Here is a 21,825-nt window from a genome sequence, read left to right on the forward strand (position 1 = left end):
CGGTGGGCGAAGCGGGATGGGGATGGGAGCCACGGAGCCACCGAGAGTGGAACGAGATGCGCGGAGGCTCGGACCCACGGTATGAGTTGGGGAGAGGGGCAACCGGGGCAGGCGGGGTCCCACGGGTACGAAACCCCGCGAAGCCGCTCCAGAGAGCTCTGGTGCGGGGAGAAGGCAGGCGGCCAGCGGTAAGGAGTCGAGGGTTGGGGGGAGGAGGGGTGTGCGGCAGAAGCCACAGCGCTGAGCCTGCCGGGAAGGAAGGAAGCGGGGAAGGGCGCCGCCGCCGCCGCCGCCGCCGCCGCGGTGGAGTACTCGGTGCCGAAGGGAGGGGGAAAGGGGAGCAACCGCGGCGCCAGGGGAGGGGGCGGTGCGGGCGCGCGACGAGCGCGGGCTGAGCTGCGGGATTGACGTAAGGAGCTTGGGTTTCCCCCAGCGTCGGGAACATGGATGAGAAATCCAACAAGCTGCTGCTGGCTTTGGTGATGCTCTTCCTATTTGCGGTGATCGTCCTCCAATACGTGTGCCCCGGCACAGAATGCCAGCTCCTCCGTCTGCAGGCGTTCAGCTCCCCGCTGCCGGACCCGTACCGCTCGGAGGATGAGAGCTCCGCCAGGTTCGTGCCCCGTTACAATTTCAGCCGCGGCGACCTTCTGCGCAAGGTAGACTTCGACATCAAGGGCGATGACCTGATCGTGTTCCTGCACATCCAAAAGACCGGAGGCACCACTTTCGGCCGCCACCTGGTGCGCAACATCCAGCTGGAGCAGCCGTGTGAGTGCCGCGTGGGTCAGAAGAAATGCACTTGCCATCGGCCTGGTAAGCGGGAGACGTGGCTCTTCTCCAGGTTCTCCACGGGCTGGAGCTGCGGACTGCATGCCGACTGGACCGAGCTCACCAGCTGCGTGCCCGCCGTGGTGGACGGCAAGCGCGACGCCAGGCTGAGACCGTCCAGGTGAGTGCGCGCCCGCGGCCGATCGGGGCCCCCCGAGCCGAGCCCTGGAGCTGACCCGGCCCGGCGGGCAGGCAGAGGATCGGAAGGCGCGGCCGATTGGTGCGGGTGACCCAGGGAGCACCTCGGCGTCCCTGCAGTGGCGCCCGGGCTGGGCTGGGCAGGCGCCTGGCGCCTGTGGCGCTGTGGCGGCTGCAGGAAGCTTGTCCATTCCTACCCGGGACGGCTCCTGTGTCTGCACACGGGTTGGCCTGGTTGGAGGCTCAGAGTGCACGGGGGTAAGCGGCTGGGAGGCCCGGGACGAGTCCCCCCACCCCCGGCACCCCGTCAGCCGCCTGGACAGGGTACAGAATGTAGATTCCGCACTGGAGCGCCGGAAAGAGCCGCGCTCTCCGTGTAGCGTGCCTGAGTCCCTCCAGCCTCTCTCTTTTCTCTGCGCCCAGGTTCCCAAGCCGCCTTTCTCTTTGACGATCCCGCATTCTTCCCCCTCCTCCCCGGCCTTTCCCCTCGCTTCGTCTGTTCGCCTCTCTTTCTCTTGCTTGGGATCTTGTCAGCTCCTGGCCGCTTGCTCTTTCCTTCTCCCTCCGTTTTCCTTTCTCACTTTGCTTCCCGTCCTTTCTTTAACCTTTTCTCTCTCTCTCTGTGTGTGTGTGTGTGTGTGTGTGTGTGTGTGCGTTTGTATGTGTGTTTTTCCCTCTTCCTTCCATACTTTTGTCGCCTGGCTCCTCCTTTCTATCCGCTGGCTCTACTCTCCTTGGGCGAATGAATGTCCCTCTGCAGCTGTTTGCGGACACCCAGTACCCAGCTTGCGCCCCTGGCTACTGGCTGCAACACGGGGCATCCCCTGCCCTTTGCGAGTGCAAGGGGCACCTCGAGGGCCGAAGGGCGGGTTGGGACGCTGCTGCGGATCCCGTGTGGGGCTCAGTCTTGAGAAACCTCTCTTGAGTTACAGATTCCTGAGCCCTAGAGCAGGGCGCTGCCAGTCCACTTGCTGGGAACCTAGGGCTGATGCTGAAAGAGCTGTTTTATAAAAAGCCAGTCACTTTTGAAGCGAGGGCATTTTCCTCCAGGCAGCTGCAATGCCTGGTTGCTGGAGGTCAGGGAGTGCCATAAAGGGGGGAGTAGGAAGGACTCTTTGGGGTGCAATTGCCCCAGACAAGGCTCCCATTCTGCTGCTCTCTATAAAACAGAGAGGGCTGCTGCAGGGGATGCTGGGAATGGATAAGGTGAGTTTAGTTGACATGGCCATGTCTCTGTCTCTCCACTGAGCTGACCACAAGAGAATGCTGCTGATACAGAGGCTGCTTCCCTGGACAGATTCCCCATTCCCTTCTCGTGGTGAGGGCTGCTCTGCTCCAGACACTATCACCTTTTGTTGGTACCTCTCAGAATGCAACAGCCAGTGTGGGTTTTTCTGTGCAGCCCCAGACGAATGGAGCCCTCCAACTTTCTGGTCATCATTGAGATTTAGAGGAAACCTCACCCCCTACTCACTTTCCTATCCCTCAGTTTACAGTGTCCTTTCTGAATGCTGGAATTCTGGGAGAATCTGTTGAACTTTCATTTCCCTTCCAGCACTAACCTCCCCTGTTTCCAACCTCCTAAGAGAACCCTGACCCTAGGAAGGGTGCCACCTCAATCCACTGTGAGAATTGTGTAAGCCATTGTCACCACAAGACTTTAGGGTTTAACATGTTCACAAACAATTTGGCAATATTGAAAATAATTCCTCTTGCTAATGGAGCCTGTAGGTGTAGTGAGAGGTGCTGATATAAAAAAAACTCTTGAGGGCAAAAATTGAATTCCACAGCCATGGCTGTGGCAGAGGAGGGAAAAATAGTCTTGGCTACTATGGCCCGGCCCTCACTGGAGTTCCACAAGGCACATGTGCCTTTTAAAATCCCTTTGGACAGGTAGTGTGACATAGTGTGTAAACACACATTATTATCATTGTGATCTTGTGTATTTGATGGCCACTGTCCTCTGGCAGATTCCTTCAGAAAATTTCCATAGGATAACAAGGACCCCTCAAGGGGAGGGCTTAGCCTCTTGGACAGTCCCCAGTGGAAGCAAAATTATTTGACATGAAATACGATTTCCTTGGTCATCAAAAGGGTGATACCACAGTGCCATCTAGTCTAATAAAGGAAGAATCACTTTCTAAAGAGTCGGAGTTACTTGGATCTTCTGATATTCACCAAAATGAAGTAAAATTTGCTAGAGAAACACGTGGCTACCCCAAGGCACTTTATTTCCTTAATTCCTACCCACCTCCAGAAATCGTCATCTTAAAGAGTAGTCATAGCTGGAGGGTTCCAGAATTTCCCAGGATGCTGACTGCTTACAGGACCAGTTCTGTGAATTCTGATAATCTGTGTGAGAGAAGGTGTACACAAGTGTGTGACAGTGAGAGTGTGTGTGTATGTTGAAAATTTAGAGACAGAAACATTTGTGCTGGTGGTGATGCGTGAGGCCGAGGAGCTGGTCTCAGGGGACAGAAAGTCAGCCGCGGGGAGTTCCTGTGTGGAGCAGCCTTCCATGCCAACTGCTGGTGGGCTCTGTGGTCTGCTGAGCTGAACAGAACAGCAGCTCCGTCTGTTTGGCCTGGGAGTTCTGACGCCTGGGCCTCAGTTCCAGGCTAGCCGTGAACCAGCTGCATGACCTTGGACCCGAGCCTGTCCCAGCCTTATCTGTGTGGAGAGTGCGTTCTGGTTCCTTTGCCATCCCTTATCTCCGCTATGTCTCTGTAAAGTTGCACTGTTGGTAGCAAGAAGGCAGAGTGGGCAGAAGTCTCCCTATTTATCAGATGAGACAGAAGCCCAAAGGGGTTGAAGGACTTTCTCAAGGTCATTGGACTCTTTCGTGACACAGCAAGGATCTTGCTCCAGCTTGGGCTGATTCCACAGCCCTGGCTCTGTTGACTGCAACTCCATGAGCAAGGTTTTTTTTTTTTTTTTTTTTTTTTTTGTGAAAGCACAGTGAGGTATTTCATGTGAGTCATTACCACAAAGTGAACACTCCAAGGATGCTCACTGGTGTTATTATCACCTACATCATCGCTGTTTCCAGTCGTTTTTACACGTGTTTGAATGAATGATTGGACCAGGGTTGCCGCAGCCATTGGGAGAGAAATAGACTTCTACCTCCCTGAAGCTTTATGCTCACCAGGAGAAGGTCTGGTAGCTGGTTGGCAAAGGGGCGTCTCATTGCCCAGGCAGGAATCACTGCAGAGCTGAGCAGAGTGGGAGTACACTGGGGGCCTGGTGAATAAGTGTCAGGAGGAACCGTCAGCGGCAACAAGGGACACCTTCTGAGTCACTACATCCGTCCATGCTGGGGTGGGGGGGAAGGCGGGCATGAGAGGCCGCTGAGGCTGCAAGCCAAGACCTGAATTGTGCTCCCACTGCTACATTCTAGAAGTGCTCGGGTGATATATAACTGCTGAGTGCAAATGGCTGCCATCACGCTGCCTGGAGAGGACAAAGAGAGAGTGCTTGGCTGGCAAAAGGCACCAGTTTATTAAGAATCGTATTTGTTTAAAAAAAAAAAACCCTAGAAATTGCATTTCATGCCTCTGTGTGCGAATATGTTGTTTAGGGGCCAGAGCAAAATCCTGCTCATTCGAGAATTCCCAAGACTGTTTTTGAAAATGTATCAAAACATGGTTGCCGATCAGTTCTTCTGACTCCCAGATTCTGCAGGCTTTTTCTCAGGCCAAATTCCCTCTGTTTGTAGCCAGCTCTAGTGCATCCCTGAGTCTGTGGGAGGACCTCAGAATTGGGCATTGAGAAACTGCACCAGGCTCATTCTTCCCCTGGTCACTGTGCTGGCTGGCACACTAGGGTGGCAGCTGGTGGCAGGAGAACATCAGCTTCCTCGGCTACCCAAGTCAGAGAATCTGATCATCATATTCATCGTGCATCTTAGACCTTTAGCATCTTTACATTTTGCAGCAGTCATAGTGGAAGAGTAATTAATTGTCACCTAGAATCCACTAGGTTATCACTTACAGGAAAGGACTATATGGCATTTCTATGGAGCATAGCTTTCTTTCTCTTTTGTCTTCTTTGTGTTCTCTCCTTTTTAATACTTGTAGTAAAGGCTTCCTTTTCTTTTCCTTTTGTTTAAAGATGGCTTTATTTATTTTTGGCCACGTGGCTTGTGAGATCTTAGTTCCCCAGCCAGGGATTGAACCTGGGCTTTGTCAGTGAAAGCACCAAGTCCTAACCACTGGAGTGCCAGGGAATTCCCAAGGTGGCTCTGTTTTGACACAGCCATGTCTTGGTAAGAAGTCCATAGTGCATGAGCCTGCTCATGGCTCAGGTGCCCATACTCCACTCCTTCCCTCATGCAGTGAAGCAGGACGACGAGACTGGCATGTGGTACGAGACTGGCATGTGGTACGAGACTGGCATGTGGTACGAGACTGGCATGTGGTACAGGGCAAGGCAGCGAGTGAATGGATCAATTTAGGCAGTGGTGCCGTCCTTCTGGTCCCTCAAGCTGTAGGCCACTGGATTCTCACAGGCGTAGCTTCAATTAGCCGAGGATGCTAAGAGCTGTTATTGCTTCCTGCCCTGCACACGTGTATTTTCCAAGAGAGGGGGAGAAATTCACCATGATAAATTAACATCTTTGCCCGGATGGCAAATATGTTGCTGGCATCCCAGCCAAGCTCAGAGTTCTCAAGGTGGTATAAAAACCTATTTGGAATTAGATTTTCTTAATAGTAATTTTAGATTAGTGCTGTTACGTGGCAATAAGAATGTTAGAGCTTGTCTTTTCTAGATATCTGTCATCAACTTAAGTAGTATGAAATGACATTAAAGAATAGTCACCTCTCCTATCTGTCATACATGAAATGAAATTTTGCGAAGCTGCCCATTATATTCTAGGAGAGATGTGCCATCTTTGCTCTCACAGAACTTACAGTAGAACAGAATAATTTGGTGTTTTAGATATTTAATAAAGAAGATGGATTTTGTTTGAAAATGATTTGAATATCAATAATGTCTTTAAAATGTCGTACCTTTATTGGAATACATTTTAAAAATAGAGAAAAGTTCATCTGTTTATGTAACAGTTTAGGTCTAATCAGCAAACTTTGTGGAGTAAGTATTATGACCTCTGCTTAGTGCTAGCAGTTGGAGGAGATTAGAGCCCAGACAAATCCCCAAAAGCCGAGGTCACCATCTTCAGCCTCAAGTTCATGATGGAGAAAGTGCAGAACTACATAGTATAGACAGGTGGGGAGTGGGGAGGAACCAGTGATTTGGCAGGACCACCCCCCCTCTGTAAAATGGGAAACTTAAACAGGTTGCTTTCTAAGGCCCTTTTCTTTCTAAAGGATGAGGAGCAGGCCAGAAAAAGGAGAGATCTGTTTGGAAAGGCTTCTGGGAATAGGTGGCTTGTTCTTGGGAAGAAACCGGCTTCTTAGGACACACAGGTCTCATCCCTGGGTGGGGAAGATCCCCTGGAGGAGGAAACGGCAGCCCACTTCGGTATTCTTGCCTGGGAAATCCCATGGACAGAGGAGCCTGGTGGGCTGCAGTTCATGGGGCCCAAAGAGTCAGACATGACTTCGGGACTAAACAATGAACAAACAACAACATTTAGAAGGAAGGAGGCACTGTGGGTGGATGTGGCATCCTCATGGCATCTCAAGGTCAAGTCCCCGAGACGGTTCATGCCTGGGGGAGGGTTAGGGAGCCTCCTTGTAGAGGTCCTGGAATGGCAACCAGAAGGTTGAACCCCAGAGGTATGAGAAACTCTTGCATGGCAGGAATGTAAGAAGCACAAAAGTAAATGAAGGCTGTAGTCAAGTTAAAGGTATAACTCTGATTTCCAGTCTGGGGTCAAGATGGTACCACTGACAAAACAGAGAGGTTGAGAAGGGGGTCTAATGAGAGCTGTGAGGGTGCTGAGAGCTGTGACCAGTTTAACTTGCTTAGGTTTCTACTGGCCAAGGCTTGCAAAGAAGTGAGAACCGGAGTTCTGAACAGGTTAGGGCTTAGTTGTATACATAGGAGTCTGTGAACCCAGTTAATCTGAATTCACAGTTGGCAGTATTATTTAAATGATCACTGCAGTTTTCATGTGGGAATCTTAGCCAAGGAAAAGACTATTTGAATAGAGGAAAAGATCGACAGTTATGATTACATAAAAATGAGAAATGTTTATCTGTCCAAAAATAACCAGAATGAAAAGGCATGTGTCAAACTGATGAAAATATGCACAACAAATAAAACAGACAAAAGGCTGACATCTTTCCTGGAAAAAGAACTCCAACGAATTGAGCAGAAAAACAAAGGCTATGACCAGAAAACTTGGAACATGGAACCAAAGCTAGTTTACAGAAAGGGAAAAGATTAGTTTTTAGTTTCTAAACTACAGAAAAAAGTTTAGTTTCACTAGTACTAAAGAAATGCAGATTTCAATTGTATGTAGGAAGCTTTTTGCTTCTCTAATTAATTAATTTCTCAGATTGAAAAAAAACAACTTGGTCTACATCACCACCTCTGCCAAACAAAAAAAGGATAGCAGTCAGTGTTGACAAAGGTGTGATAAATACCATCATTCATATACATTGTTGATGGAAATGTAAATTGAAATGATTCTTTTGGAAATGAAATAGATAAACAGAACATTGACAGTATTTCTTTGACACACGATTTCTTTTCTGGGATTTTACTGAAAAACAATCCTGTACATGTCTTTCTATCACTCATACATTTATTTATTCATTTATTTACAAATAGTTATTGAATATCTCATCAATATGCTATGTGCTGGAGGCACTGTGAGGAAACAGGTGAACACGGTCCCTGGCTTCATAGAGTGGGAAAGGGAGACATGAAACAAATAATTCATTACTGAAAACTGTGAGAAGTGCCATGAGGAAAAAGCAGAGGGTGACATGACAATGGCGTCCTAGGAAGCTCCCATTATTTTTAAGTTATTTGGAGTTATTTGTAAGTGTAACAAATTGGAAAAATCTGATCCACGTATAGGTGAATGGTTCAAGAAATCTCAGTACATCCACTTGAGGGATTATTTCAAAACCATTTAAACGTCCTTTTTAGAGTATGGAAAATTGGTAGTGATTTAATGCTAAGGGGAAAAGAGATAGACAGTTATGGGCCCACTTTGACAACAATTATGTGAGAGAGCAAAGGGGTGGGGGTGGAAGGAGAGAGGCATATCATCTTTCCCTCCATCTCAAATCTAAGCATAAAAGGCAAAGAATGGAAGAAAAATACCAAAACATCAATAGCTCAATTAGTGACTTATTTTCTTTCTCTGTTTCTTTGAAGGATTTTAATTTTCTTTACGAGTATGCATTGCTTTCATAATAAAAATAAGTATTAAAAGTTTTTAAAATGATGCTTAATTATGGCTTTGATAAATTACACACGTCTGCTTTTTGGTTTCTAAATACTATTGGCTGGTTATTTCATTAGCCTCTTGCTATTCTGGGAGTCCTTAATGAGGAAAGCAGCCTTGGCTAAATAAACTCTGAGACTGAAAGTCAGAGGTGATAAGTCAGACATCGATTGTTGATTTTTCTGATGATTGGCTGTTGTTACATTCCAAAGAATCCATGGAACTCTTACACTAGTACAGTACAGAGATATTTGAGTGGATTGCCATTGCTTGTTCTCTGTTTAAAAATTAAATGAAACAGGAAATTAATAATGGCACACAGAAATAAAAGGCTTACTCTCTTCAGCCAGAGCCACCCAAGATAGCCTGGACTTTGAATACTCATGAGCCTCTTTTCAAGTGAGCTGATACGAGAGCTAATGGTCTGATTAGAAGAGCAAAGTCTTGGGGTTGGAGAAGGGCTGTAGGTTCTAAACGTCCATGACTGAGGGCTTAGATCAATCAGTGCATGTGCTGCCCTCATCCAGGAGGGAAGTGGAGCCCAGTCTGCTGCAGCAGCCTCCCCCAGAGCAGTTTCACTTCATAAGAGCATTGCCCCCGGTTAACTGTAAATTAAGTTGACTAGACCAGTGGTCGCCAGCTTCTTTGGCACTAGGGACCGGTTTCATGAAAAACAATTTTCTCATGGACTGGGGATGGTGTGGGGATGATTCAAGTGCATTACATTTATTGTGCACTTTATTTCTATTATTATTTTATCAGCTCCTCCTCAGATCATCAGGCATTTGATCCCAGAGGTTGGGGACCCCTGGACTAGAACACTGCATTCCTCAACTGCTCTGGGTATCTGAGGGGCCACTAAATACAGTAAGGTTCAGAATCTTATTGTTGAAACTCCACAAAGACCACATTCTAGGGACAGTGTAAAGAACGTGCTTCGCAGTTGGGAAGCTAATACCAACATTCTGTGCCAAATAAGAAGAGATATTTAGTCACTGAGATTAGGAAAAAAAAAAGTATAGATGGGAATATTTGGTCTTCCATTAAAGTGTAATGAAGAATCCAATTAATGGTATATGTCTTCTAATACAATGTCATTGTAAGCTTAGAGAAATATTTGTCTAAACTTTTAGTAAAATATTTATTGGCAGAAAAGCTTTCCTAGCTTTGCTAGGTATTGGACTTCGCAGATTATTTAGTTGGTCTTATTGCATCCCATTTGTTATTTCTGCCATTTTGCCTCTAAGAACAGTGTTGAAGACTTTGACACATTTCAGAGCATTACACTAAATAAATCTGTCTTGCACATTCCACTGTGCTTTTTCTGGAATATTATAAATATTCAAATATAGACACACATGCAAATTCAAAATAAAATTAAATAATGCAAATTTGGCATAAATTCCATATTTATAACTTAGCAATAGTTTTGGACTTGTTATCCTATGATATAAATGTGTCAAATATGAGCTCATGGGAATTACCAATAAATATATTTTTCTGATTAAATTGTGGGCTCTTTTTTAATCACAATTTAAGCTTCAATTCTGGTATATATTATAAGAGAATAATTTGCACTTCATTTACTCTGAATTGTCAAAAATCATGTTCTTTCTCGATGTAAATGTCTGCAAAGAGGGCTTCTTATTCAGTTTGATTGGTTTTTGAATTTTACCAGTGGAGATGCCCTAGTGAGCCTAAGAGAATTGGTTTGTTTCTGTGAAGAGTATAGTTCTAATGAATCACTTCCATGCACACTTCTGAAGGAATACAGAGCAACTGAAAGTTTACATCAAATGGATTAGGCTTGTGTGCACTGTTCCTTGCATTAATTGACCTTTCCCCATAACTGTATAGTATCAGCTCAGATTCACTCATGGAGATCATTGGACTTTTGCTAACTTCTTACAAGAGAGTGAATGCAAGCAGAGTGTTTTGAAATTAACTAGAGTTACCAGGTTACAGCTAGGATACAATAAGGTACTTTTTAAAAAGTCCTTTTGATCTTGGCAGCCAACTCCTCAGTTACTACAATAAATAGAAGTTGACTAAACTCACCAGTTAAAAGGCATAGATTATTTCAACTGATGACCGTACAAAATCTAGCTATATTCTGTGTATGAGAGACAAAGCTAAAACATTCAGACACTGATAGGATTGGAATAGATATCCTATGCAAATACTAACCAGAGGGGAACTGATGTAGCTAAATTAACCAAGGCAAAACCTTTTGGAGGGATAAACAGGATCACTGAATAATGATAAAATGTTCAGTTGTTCAGATAATAATTCTAGACCTGTAGCACTTAATACCATAGTTTTGAAATATGTAAAGTGAAAATGGGCAGAGCTATTAGGAGAAATTGTAAAATCTACTAACATCTTTCAGAAACTGCAAAATAAAATGAACAAAAAATGAGTAAGAATACAGAGAATTTGAGCAACATGCTTAACAAACTCATTGTAGGAGACCAGCATCCAATTAGAAAAATACACTTTCTTCTCAAACACGTACAGAACATTTTTGAAAACAGATCACATACTAATCCATAAAGTTGGCCTGGAAAAGCTCCAGTAGGTAAATAACTTACAGCCCATTCTATCTGACTATGCAGTATTTAAGAAGGAACAAGAGATCAGGCCATACCTGAGTGCATGGGAAGGAGGATTAACAGTGTGATGTATTTGGAAGTGGGCTTCCCTTGTGGCTCAGCTGATAAAGAATCTGCCTGCAATGTGGGAGACCTGGGTTCTATCCCTGAGTTGGGAGGATCCCCTGGAAAAGGGAAAGGCTACTCACTCCAGTATTCTGGCCTGGAGAATTCCGTGGACTGTAAAGTCCATGGGGTCACAAAGAGTTGGACACGACTGAGCAACTTTCACTTATTGTCAGTCTTTCACTGACAACATCAAGCTTCTTAATTCACATGCAAGAGTAAAGAACTGCATGTTAGCATCTATATAATGTATATCAAAGATTCAGCACCTAGCATATGATATGTACTAAAGAATTATGGCTATGATTATTACTCATGGGCTTCCCTGGTAGTTCAACTGGTAAAGAATCCGCCTGCGGTGTAGGAAACCAGTTCAATTCTTGACTCGGGAAGATCCACTGGAGAAGGGATAAGCTACCCACTCCAGTATTCTGGCCTGGAGAATTCTATGGACTGTATATATATATATAGTCCATGAAGTCACAAAGAGTCAGACACGACTCAGCGACTTTCACTTTCACTTATTACTCATGTTTTGTTATCTTTACCCACGTGGGGAACCAGTGTAAAGTCCTCTTCAGAGGGCTATACAAATATTTGCATTTGAGAGATTATGTAACAGTAATGGAAGAACTTGTCCTTTATGAAAAAAATCTCCTTTATGTATAAAATACTCAGATACATTTCTCCAAAGTTCTTTTGGGTGAACATTCACAAAGCCCTTTCACACAAACATGCAGATAGCCAACACACTCATCAATATACGCCAAATCGAACTTAAGAAGTATATCTAAGCTATATATATGCACACACATACACAGTATTTGTAGCATCTGCATTAGACATATTATCTGTACTACGGTTTGCAAACTTTGGGTCAAATCTTGTCTCCACCTGTTTTTAGGTTTTATTGGAGTAAAACCAAAGAAAAAGTGGAAAACTTCAACACTTAGGCAAAGAGAAGTGCTGTAAACGGATGGTTTGACCCAGATAGCTAGGCCTGACTTTCTGTGAAGATGTATTAGTGTTTTGGGCTACCTACTAAGCCAAGCCCTATGCCAAAGGCATAACATATATTTTTCTCATTTAATCCTCAAAACAACCCTCTGACATAGGTGTGTAAAAAACCCATTTGAAGACAAGAAAACAGGTAATTGGATGAGATGTATAACCTGCCTAAATTTACATCCTAGTCAGTATTGGAGTTGGCATTTAAAACCAGCTGAGACACATAGCCTGTCTGATATGTTTTAATGTTCATTAAATTCTCAGACAAACCTCAAAAAGCCCTTGTCATCCTTTTTTATTTTTTTCTTTTTATTGAGGTATAGTTGATTTACAATATGTTAGTTTCTGGTGTACAACAAAGTGATTCAGTTATATATATATATGTTAAGTATATATAACATATATACATGTGTAATATATAATATATATACATCTATAATATGTAGCATATATATATCCTTTTTCAGATTCTTTTCCATTATAGTTTATTGTAAGACATTGAATATAGTTCCCTGTGCTATATAGTAGGTCCTTGTTGTTTATCTATTTTATATATAGTAGTGTGTGTCTGTTCATATCTAAACTCCTAATTCACCCCTCACCCATTTCCCCTTTGGCAACCATAAATTTATTTCTCTGTCTACAAGTCTGTTTCTTTCTTGTAAATAAGTTCATTTGTATTATTTTTTAAGGTTCCACATATAAATGCTATCATATGATTTTTGTCTTTGACTTACTTCACTTAGTATGATAACCTCTAGGTCCATCCATGTTGCTGCAAATGACATTGTTTCCTTATTTTTTTATGGCTGAGTAGTATTACACTTAGAGAAGGCAATGGCACCCCACTCCAGTACTCTTGCCTGGCAAATCCCATGGACAGAGGAGCCTGGTGGGCTGCAGTCCATGGGGTCGCTAGGAGTTGGACACGACTGAGTGACTTCCCTTTCACTTTTCACTTTCATGCATTGAAGAATGAAATGGCAACCCACTCCAGTGTTCTTGCCTGAAGAATCCCAGGGACGGGGGAGCCTGGTGGGCTGCCGTCTCTGGGGTCGCACAGAGTCGTACACTACTGAAGCGACTTAACAGCAGCAGCAGTATTACACTATATATAGCACATCTTTATCCATTCATCTGTTGATAGACATTTAGGTTGCTTCCTTGTCTTGGCTATTGTGAATAGTGCTGCTATGAACATAGGGGTGCATGTGTCTTTTCAAATTAGAGTTTTCTCTGGATATATGCCCAGGAGTGGGATTGCAGAATTGTATGATAACTCTTTTAGTTTTTTAAAGAGCCTCCCTACTGTTCTCCATAGGGCTTCCCTGGTGGCTCAGCGGTAAACAGTCTGCTTGCAGTGCAGGAGATGGAGGAGACACGGGTTCGATCCCTGGGTCAGGACGATCCCCTGGAAGAGGGCATGGCAACCCACTCCAGTACTCTTGCCTGGAGAATCCCATGGAGGGTGGAGCCTGGTGGGCTACAGTCCATTGGGTCCCAAATAGTTGGACCTGACTGAGCATGCACTTTTCTCCATAGTAAAAACCTATACCCTCTTTTTTGGCTATGTGTCTATACAAAATAAGTGGAATGGAGACCTGAGGTGACTGTCTGCAAGTAACAGGTTCCAACATGTTTAGGCACCTTTAACAATGTTTAATAAAAATCACTCTCTAAAGGTAAATTTTGCAGCTCTTCTTTTCCCCTCTTAAATAAGGATTTAGATATCCAAGGTATTGTAAATGCTTTCAACAATGATTTACACAAAAGAATTATGTTTTTTTTTTTTGGTTTGGGGGAGAAGGATTTAGGTTAGAGGAAAGATTTTTTTTTTCTATATAAGAAAAATGAAGACCTTAATGTATTTTAAACTACGCTCCATGTGGACTTAAATTATGGTGCATCCACTTCACAAGATTTGTAAGAGGCCAAGGCATTTTACTCCTTGAACGTTGGCAGTTGCCTTATTAGCCATGTCAGTTGCACTGCTCTGTTCGTGGCCTGTTTCTATGAATGACCATTGTTGTTTTTTTGCTCATTTTGGTCTGAGTAGACACAGCCCTTGGAGGGTAGTATGAATGAGTTCAGCCAGGAAAGCTCATACAATCTTGGATCATGAGGAACCAGTGAAATAAAGCTTTTTCTCAACTTCAAGTGAGGGGTCCCAGAGAAAATGAATCTTGAAACCAGCGCTTATCCCTGGGGTTCATCATGTAGATAATAACAGTGTGTTTTATTACTGAAATAACCAAGTGAGGGTAGCACTTCCCATAGGAATGACCATTCTCTCTCCTCTGGAGGAGGCAGCTTTAGAAAAGAGCCATTTGAGAGAATATGCAAATAAGCATGGGCCTGCCAGGCTGGCAGACAGTGCAGGCAGCAAAGAAATTAGGCTGAAGGCTTGGAAGGATGGTAAAAAGATGCCCAGTACAACCGGAGGAGAGTTTGACCTTGGGATGATGGCCAACTCAGCAGAAGCCTCACGGCTGAGACTTTGCGATGTAGGAGATTAACTGGCACAACATCTTGAAGGTTGAAAAACCATTTGAGCCTACTTATCATGTACACTAGAGGCAAACGTATTTATTATTTCTGTGATTGGTTTTGCTGAAAGTGGTACAGTGAGTATAATACACCAACTAAAACTGATTAAAAAGTGAAAAAAGTGAGAGTGTTAGTTGCTCAGTCGTGTCTGACTCTTTGTGTCCCTATGGATTGTAGCCCGCCAGGCTCCTCTGTCCAGGAAATTCTCCAGGCAAGAATCACTGGAGTGGGTACTTCTACAGGGGATCTTCCCTACCCAGGGGTCGAACTCCCGTCTGCTGTGTCTCCTGCATTGCAGGTGGATGCTTTACCATCTGAGCCACCAGGGAAGCCCAAAATTAATGAAAGCCATGCTGAAACGAAGCTTATTGGGGTGAATGATGCATAGTAGGCTATTTATGAAAAATTTCTTTAATGGACATGAATCTGAGCAAACTCCAGGAGATAGTGGAGGACGGAAGAGCCTGGCGTGCTGTGGTCCATGGGGTCTCAGAGTCGGACATGACTTAGCGACTGAACTTCTTCAATAAAAATTTTAATGGACATGTAGAGATCATTTTATGCATAAACTCTCTGTAGGATTAATGAAAGATAATTAGACAAATAGAATACTGAGCTGAAGATGGGTATTAAAAAATACTTTGCATTACTGGACAAAAAGGTCTGCGTGTGTCGCCTTTTAGCTGAGGATCCTTGCTTCTCATCTCTACTCTGAATTTGTTCTTTGTGACTTGGAAGCAAAGCAAAAGAAAAAAAAATGGTATCGTTTTAGCATTAGTATAGCATTTTACAATCTGGCAGCTTTTGTATTTATTGCCATATGGATGTACATTAAATCTGCATCTCCCTCTCATTTATATGTTTATGAAGTTATAAAGATATACACATGCGCACACAAAATAATTAAGCAAGTGATATGTGTTTGACAATGTTTGGTGACTTAATGCCAATTAGAGAGTTTTTTTTTTTTTTAAAGCAAAGCACCTTGCTTTTCTAATCCAATTGCTTGCATGCTTTTTTGGTTTATGCATTTAAGGACAAAATCCACTTAAAATACCACAATTTTCATACATGCAGCTTTCAGTGGGACTTCTATTTATTCCAGATGGCCTTGAAAAATTATTATCGAGAGGTTTAGAGACCTAGATGTCACAAGATCCATCAGAATGAGACTAAAATCACACTTTTTGGTTTCCAACTGTTTTTCCTGTTCAGGAATGGGGTATATTTTTGACTTGGGGGGAGCTGAAGGTATGTGACTTGGCTAGACCATTGAATGCAGCCAAATTAGCTCAGTTGATTTCTCAGGGAGGGAGTCCTGTATTGCAGGCACCTTGCCTAACTCTGTTGGAAGGAAGCAGCTCATCATGTTCCAGAGTTCAGCTGAATGCTCTGTTAAAGGCTGCATACAGGATTTGTGTGCATGGAAGTGAGCAGTTACACTGATAATCTCTCTCCTTTGAAAAAATATGGTTGGATTGGAATGAACAAGATCGTGATGCTCTTCATTGAATGTCATATTTGTTTTTCTTTTGAACCATAGCAATGAAACCATTATTCATTGTAGAAAGGTTCTGGTTCCAGTATCAGAGAACTGGGTGTGGGGGTCTTGGTTGTGACCTTTGACTGGGAACATCTCTAGAGAATGTCACAGAGGTCAGATTTCCATTCACACAGCAAAGAAGCCAGGGACCACAAGCATCCTGCTCTTCTGGTTTGCTAAGATCTGACTCCAGGATGCAGCATTTTCTGGTTAACAGAGAGGAGCTCTTGTATGCAAGGAGTCTGCTAAGATGGAGATAACCAAGTTCCAGAAAGCCCAAAGTCTGTACAGCTATATCGTTTGGTTTTTGATTATGTACTTTGGTGGTCTCTGAATTTCTTAGCTTAGTGCAAGAAACTTGAAGGAAGAAAACAGCTGTTCTCCTAGAACTTTGAGCATGTAGAAATAGTGAAGAAATAGTAGGAGTTTTGATTGAAATGTCAGAAGCTAAAGTTGGGTCTGAGATAGAAATACCGCTGGGAAAAAAAGTTAAACTCTTACTGTAATTAAATGACAGATTGCCTCTTAGTGACTCTGACCTTGCCCTCTTAGAAAGAGCTTTGGGGACAGTGTATCCGCATCTGCTTCAGGGCCCTAGAGGAAGGCAATGGTCTTGTGCAAACTGGCAGCTGTAATAGTGAACACCTTAGGTGTCTGGGCCGCTGGTGGCTTTCAGTTTGTAATTCTGGGGCACCATGGTTCTGCTGGATTAAGAGTGAGAGCTAGTTTGGGGTACCTCTTATGATTTGCATAATTCACTCAAGATTCATCCAAGCTGTTGCTTGTAGCAATAGTTCATTCTTTTTTTTTTTTTTTATTGCTAGAGGGTAATCCATGGTAAGTATGTACCACTGTTTGTTTCACCATTCAGCTGTTGAAGGACATCTGGGCTGATTCTAGTTTTGGGCTATTATGAATAAAGGTGCTATGAACATTCATGTGTAGGCTTTTGTGGGATGCTAAGTGTTCATTTCTCTAGGATAAATGCTCAGGAATGCAATTGCTGGGACGTTTGGTAAGTGCATGTTTAGTTTTGTAAGAAACTGTTGAACAGTTTTCCAGAATGACTGTATGTCATTTCACATTCCCACCAGCAATGTATGAGTGATCCAGTTTCTCCTCATCCTTTCCAGCATGTAGTGTTGTTGTTATTTTTACATTTTAGCCATTCTGATAGATGTGTAGTCATATCTCATTGTGATTTTACTATCCCTTCTCTTGATGGCTAATAATGTTCAACATCTTTTCACATGCTTATTAGCCATCTGTAGGTCCTCTGTGGTAGAATGTCATTTGCCTGTTTTCTGATGTGATTCTCTGTTTATTTAACTGTTGAGCTTTGGGAGTTACATATTCTTTAATATTACTCTCTGTTAGATATGTTGCTTGCAGTATTTCTTCTTGGCTTATTGCCTGTCTTTTCGACTTTTTCCCATGGTATTTGACAGAGCAAAATTTCTAGTTTTGATGAGGTCCCATCTATCAGTTTTTCCTCTCATGGATCATGACTTAGCATCAAGAATTAAATGTCTAATATGAAAAGTTGCTCCACAATGCTAATTATTAGATAAATGCAAATCTAAACTACCATGAGGTATCACCTTGCACCAGTCAGAATAGCTGTTATCAAAAAGTCTACAAATAGTAAATGCTGGAGAGAGTGTGGAGAAAAGGGTACCCTTCTACACTGTTGGTGGGAGTATACACTGGTGCAGTCACTCTGAGGAACCTTATCAGTTCAGTTCAGTTCAGTTCAGTCGCTCAGTCATGTCTGACTCTTTGTGACCTCATGAACTAAAGCACAGCAGGCTTCCCTGTCCATCACCAGCTCCTGGAGCTTGCTCAAACTCATGTCCATTGAGCCGGTGATGCCATCCAACCATCTCATCCTCTGTCATCCCCTTCTCCTCCTGTTGTCAATCTTGCCCAGCGTCATGGTCTTTTCCAGTGAATCAGTTCTTGGCATCAGGTGGCCAGAGTATTGGAGCTTCAGCTTCAGCATCAGTCCTTCCAATGCATATTCAGAACTGGTTTCCCTTAGGATTGACTGATCTCCTTGCAGTCCAAGGGACTATCAAGCATTTTCTCTAACAGTGCAGTTCAAAAGCATCAATTCTTCAGCACTCAGCTTTCTTTATGGTAATGTTCTCTCATAATGGAGAACATTATGGAGGTTCCTTAAAAAACTGAAAATAGAGTTGTCATATGATCCAGCAATCCCTGAGCATAAATCTGGAGAAAACTCTTAATTTGAAAAGATACATGCACGCTTATATTCATAGCAGCATTATTTACACTTGCCAAGACATGGAAGTAGCCTAAATGTCCATCCACAGAGGAACAGATAAAGAAGATGTGGTACATATACACAATGGAATATAACTCAGCCATCGAAAGAATGAAATAACGCCATTTGCAGCAACATGGATGGACCTAGAGATTAGCATAGTAAGTGAAATAAGCCAGAAAGAGAAAGACAAATATCATATGATATAACTTATATGTGGAATAAAAAATATACAAATGATTTTATTTACAGAAGAGAAGCAGACTCACGGGCATAGAAAACAAACATGGTTACTAAAGGGAAAAAGGGGTAAGGGAGGGATAAATTAGGAGCTTGGTATTAGCTAATACTGACTACTATATATATTAATAAAATAGATAAACGAGGTCCTACTGTATAGCACTGCTGCTGCTGCTGCTAAGTCACTTCAGTCGTGTCCAACTCTGTGTGACCCCATAGACGGCAGCCCACCAGGCTCCCCCGTCCCTGGGATTCTCCAGGCAAGAACACTGGAGTGGGTTGCCATTTCCTTCTCCAGTGCATGAAAGTGAAAAGCGAAAGCGAAGTTGCTCAGTCATGTCCGACTCTTTGTGACCCCATGGACTGCAGCCCACCAGGCTCCTCCGTCCATGGGATTTTCCAGGCAAGAATACTGGAGTGGGCTGCCATTGCCTTCTCTGCTGTGTAGCACAGGGAACTATATTCAATATCTTGTAATAAACCATAACAGAAAAAAATATGAAAAGCATTTATGTGTGTGTGTACATATATATATATATATATATATATTTAACTGAATCACTTTGCTGTACACCAGAAGTTAGCACAACAGTATAAATCAACTACACTTTAATTTTAAAAAGGAATTAATTGAGTAGACCTTGTTGTTGTTCAGTTGCTAAGTTGTGTCTGACTCTTTGCGACCCCATGAACTGCAGCACTGCTGGCTTCCCTCTCCTTCACTATCTCTCTGAGTTTGCTCAAACTCATGTCCATTGACTCACTGATGCCATCCAACCATCTCATCTACTGTCCCCACTTTTCTTCTTGCCCTCAAACTTTCCCAGCATCAGTATGAAAAGGTAAAAAGATATGACACTGAGTAGCCCTAGATCTTGGATTTTTTTTTCTATGTTTTATCTAAAAGTTTTACAGTTTTAACTTTTAAGTCTGTGATACATTTTGGGCTTCCTCGGTGGCTCAGTGCGTAAAGAATCTGCCTGCAATGCAGGAGCACAGAAGACGCAGATTCAATCCCTGAGTCAGAAAGATCCCCTGGAGGAGGAAGATGATAACCCACTCCAGTATTCTTGCCTGGGAACTCCCATGAACAGAAGAGCCTGATGGGCTACAGTTCACGGGGTCGCAAAGAGTTGAACACGACTGAGTGCAGCACAGGGTTGCCCAATTGAATGTCAATTCAGATCCTTTGCCATTTTAAATTATTATTTTCTTTTTAGTATTAAGTGTTCCCTATACATTCTAGATATGAGTCCTTTATTGTACCTATGCTTTGCAAATACTTTTCTCCCATTCAGTGGATTGCCTCTTCAATTTCTTCATGATGTTCACTGAAGCATTGAAGTTTTACATTTTCATGAAATCCAGCTTAGCTTATTTTTTCTTTTGTCTCTCATAAATGTTTTGTGTAACCTAAGATCACAAAGATTTACTCCTCTGTCTTCCTCTAAGAGTTTTATACTTTTATATCTTACATTAAGATTATGATTTATTTTGAGTTATTTTTTGTGTGTATTGTAAGAAGGGGGTCCAACTTCATTCTTTTTCATGTGGCTGTTGGTTGTCCCAGAATCATTTGTTAAAAGACTTTTTCCTTTATTTATATATGTTTCTGGATCCTTAATTCTATTTTATTAATCTAGATAGCTATCTTTATGAAACACCACATGGTCTTTGACGGCTGTTGCTTTGTAGTTAGTTTTGAAAGCAGGTAGTGTGAATCCTCAGTTTTTTTCTTCTTTCTCTAGAATGTTTTGGCTATTCTGGGTACTTAGACTTTCAATGTGAATTTCAAAATTAGCTTATCAATATCTCCAAAGAAACCAGCCAAGATTTTGTTACGGATTATGTTGAATCTGTAGATCAGTTTGGGGGAATATTACCATCTGAACAATATTAAGTTTTTAAATCCATGAACTTGGGCTGTCTTTCCATTAATTTGTATGTTCTTTAATTTCTTTCAATAATATTTTGTCAGTTTTTGGATTATAAGTTTTATACTACTTTAAAAAATTTACGCATAATATTTTGCTTTTTGATATTTTAAATATAATTGTTTTTTAATTTTATTTTTGCATTGTTCATTGCTACTTATAGAAAGACTGTTGACTTTTTAAATATTGATCTTCTATCCTGCATTCTTACTGAACTCATTTTTGTAGATTCCTTAAGATTTTCTATATACAAGATTATGTCATCTGTAAATAAGCACTTTTACTTCTTCCTATCCAGTGTGGATGCATTTTATTTATTTATGCCTAAATTCCCTGGCAAGAATCTCCAGTACTATGCAACTGAAGCAGCTAGAATGGACTTCCTTGTTTCCAATCTTGTAGGGGAAAGCATTCAGCCTTTCATCATTAAACATGATGTTATGTCTGGGATTTTCCCTAGATGCCTTTTATCAGATTGAAGATGTTCACTCTCATTCCCAGCTTGATTTAGTGTTTATTATTTTCTTTGTATCAATGAATGGGTGATAGATTTTGTCAAATGATTTTTCTCTCTCTATTGTGATAATCATGTATTTTCCCCTTTTATTTTTTTGGTATGGTGTTTTATATTAACTAACTCTTGGATGTTAAGCCAACTTTGCATTCTGGGGATAAATCCCATTTTGTCATGGTGTACAGTCCTTTTTATATATTTCTGAATTGGCTTTTCTAGTGTTTCCTTGAGAATTTTTGCATCTCTGTTTCTTAAAGTTATTATTGGTCTATGCAGCAGTATCAGGGTAATACTTACCTCTTAACCATCTCATCCTCTGCCTCCCCCTTCTCCTTTTGCCTTCAATCTTTCCCAGCATCAGAGGCTTTTCCAATGAGTTGGCTCTTGGATAAGATGGTTAGATAGCATCACTGTCTCAATGGACATGCGTTTGAGCAAACTCCGGGAGATAGTGGAGGACAAGGAAGCCTGGTGTGCTGCAGTCCATGAGGTCACAGAGAGTCAGATATGGCTTAGTGACTAAACAACAGCAGCAGCAATACCTCATACGATGTTAAATGTCCTTGTCTCTTCTGTTCTTTGACTTTGTGAAACTTGGTATTAATATTTTGGTAGAATTCACTAGAGAAAACCTTTTGGCCTGGGATTTTCTTTGTGGTAAGCTGTTAAATTATTTATTCAGTGACTACTTTTTTATATAGTT

At 42.5% G+C, this 21,825-nt stretch overlaps 1 protein-coding gene across 2 annotated transcripts in view; it reads left to right on the forward strand.

Moving 5' to 3' along the window:
* Nucleotides 1-21,825, forward strand: part of HS6ST2 (heparan sulfate 6-O-sulfotransferase 2) — a 354,205-nt gene that overhangs the window by 1,374 nt on the left and 331,006 nt on the right. For both annotated transcript variants that reach the window (XM_018044214.1, XM_013976267.2), the window contains exon 2: nucleotides 434-952. In XM_018044214.1, the coding sequence (XP_017899703.1) occupies nucleotides 434-952 (519 nt within the window). The remainder of the gene's footprint in view (nucleotides 1-433; nucleotides 953-21,825) is intronic.

Source organism: Capra hircus (assembly GCF_001704415.2).
Source record: "Capra hircus breed San Clemente chromosome X unlocalized genomic scaffold, ASM170441v1, whole genome shotgun sequence".
Lineage (NCBI taxonomy): Eukaryota > Metazoa > Chordata > Mammalia > Artiodactyla > Bovidae > Capra > Capra hircus.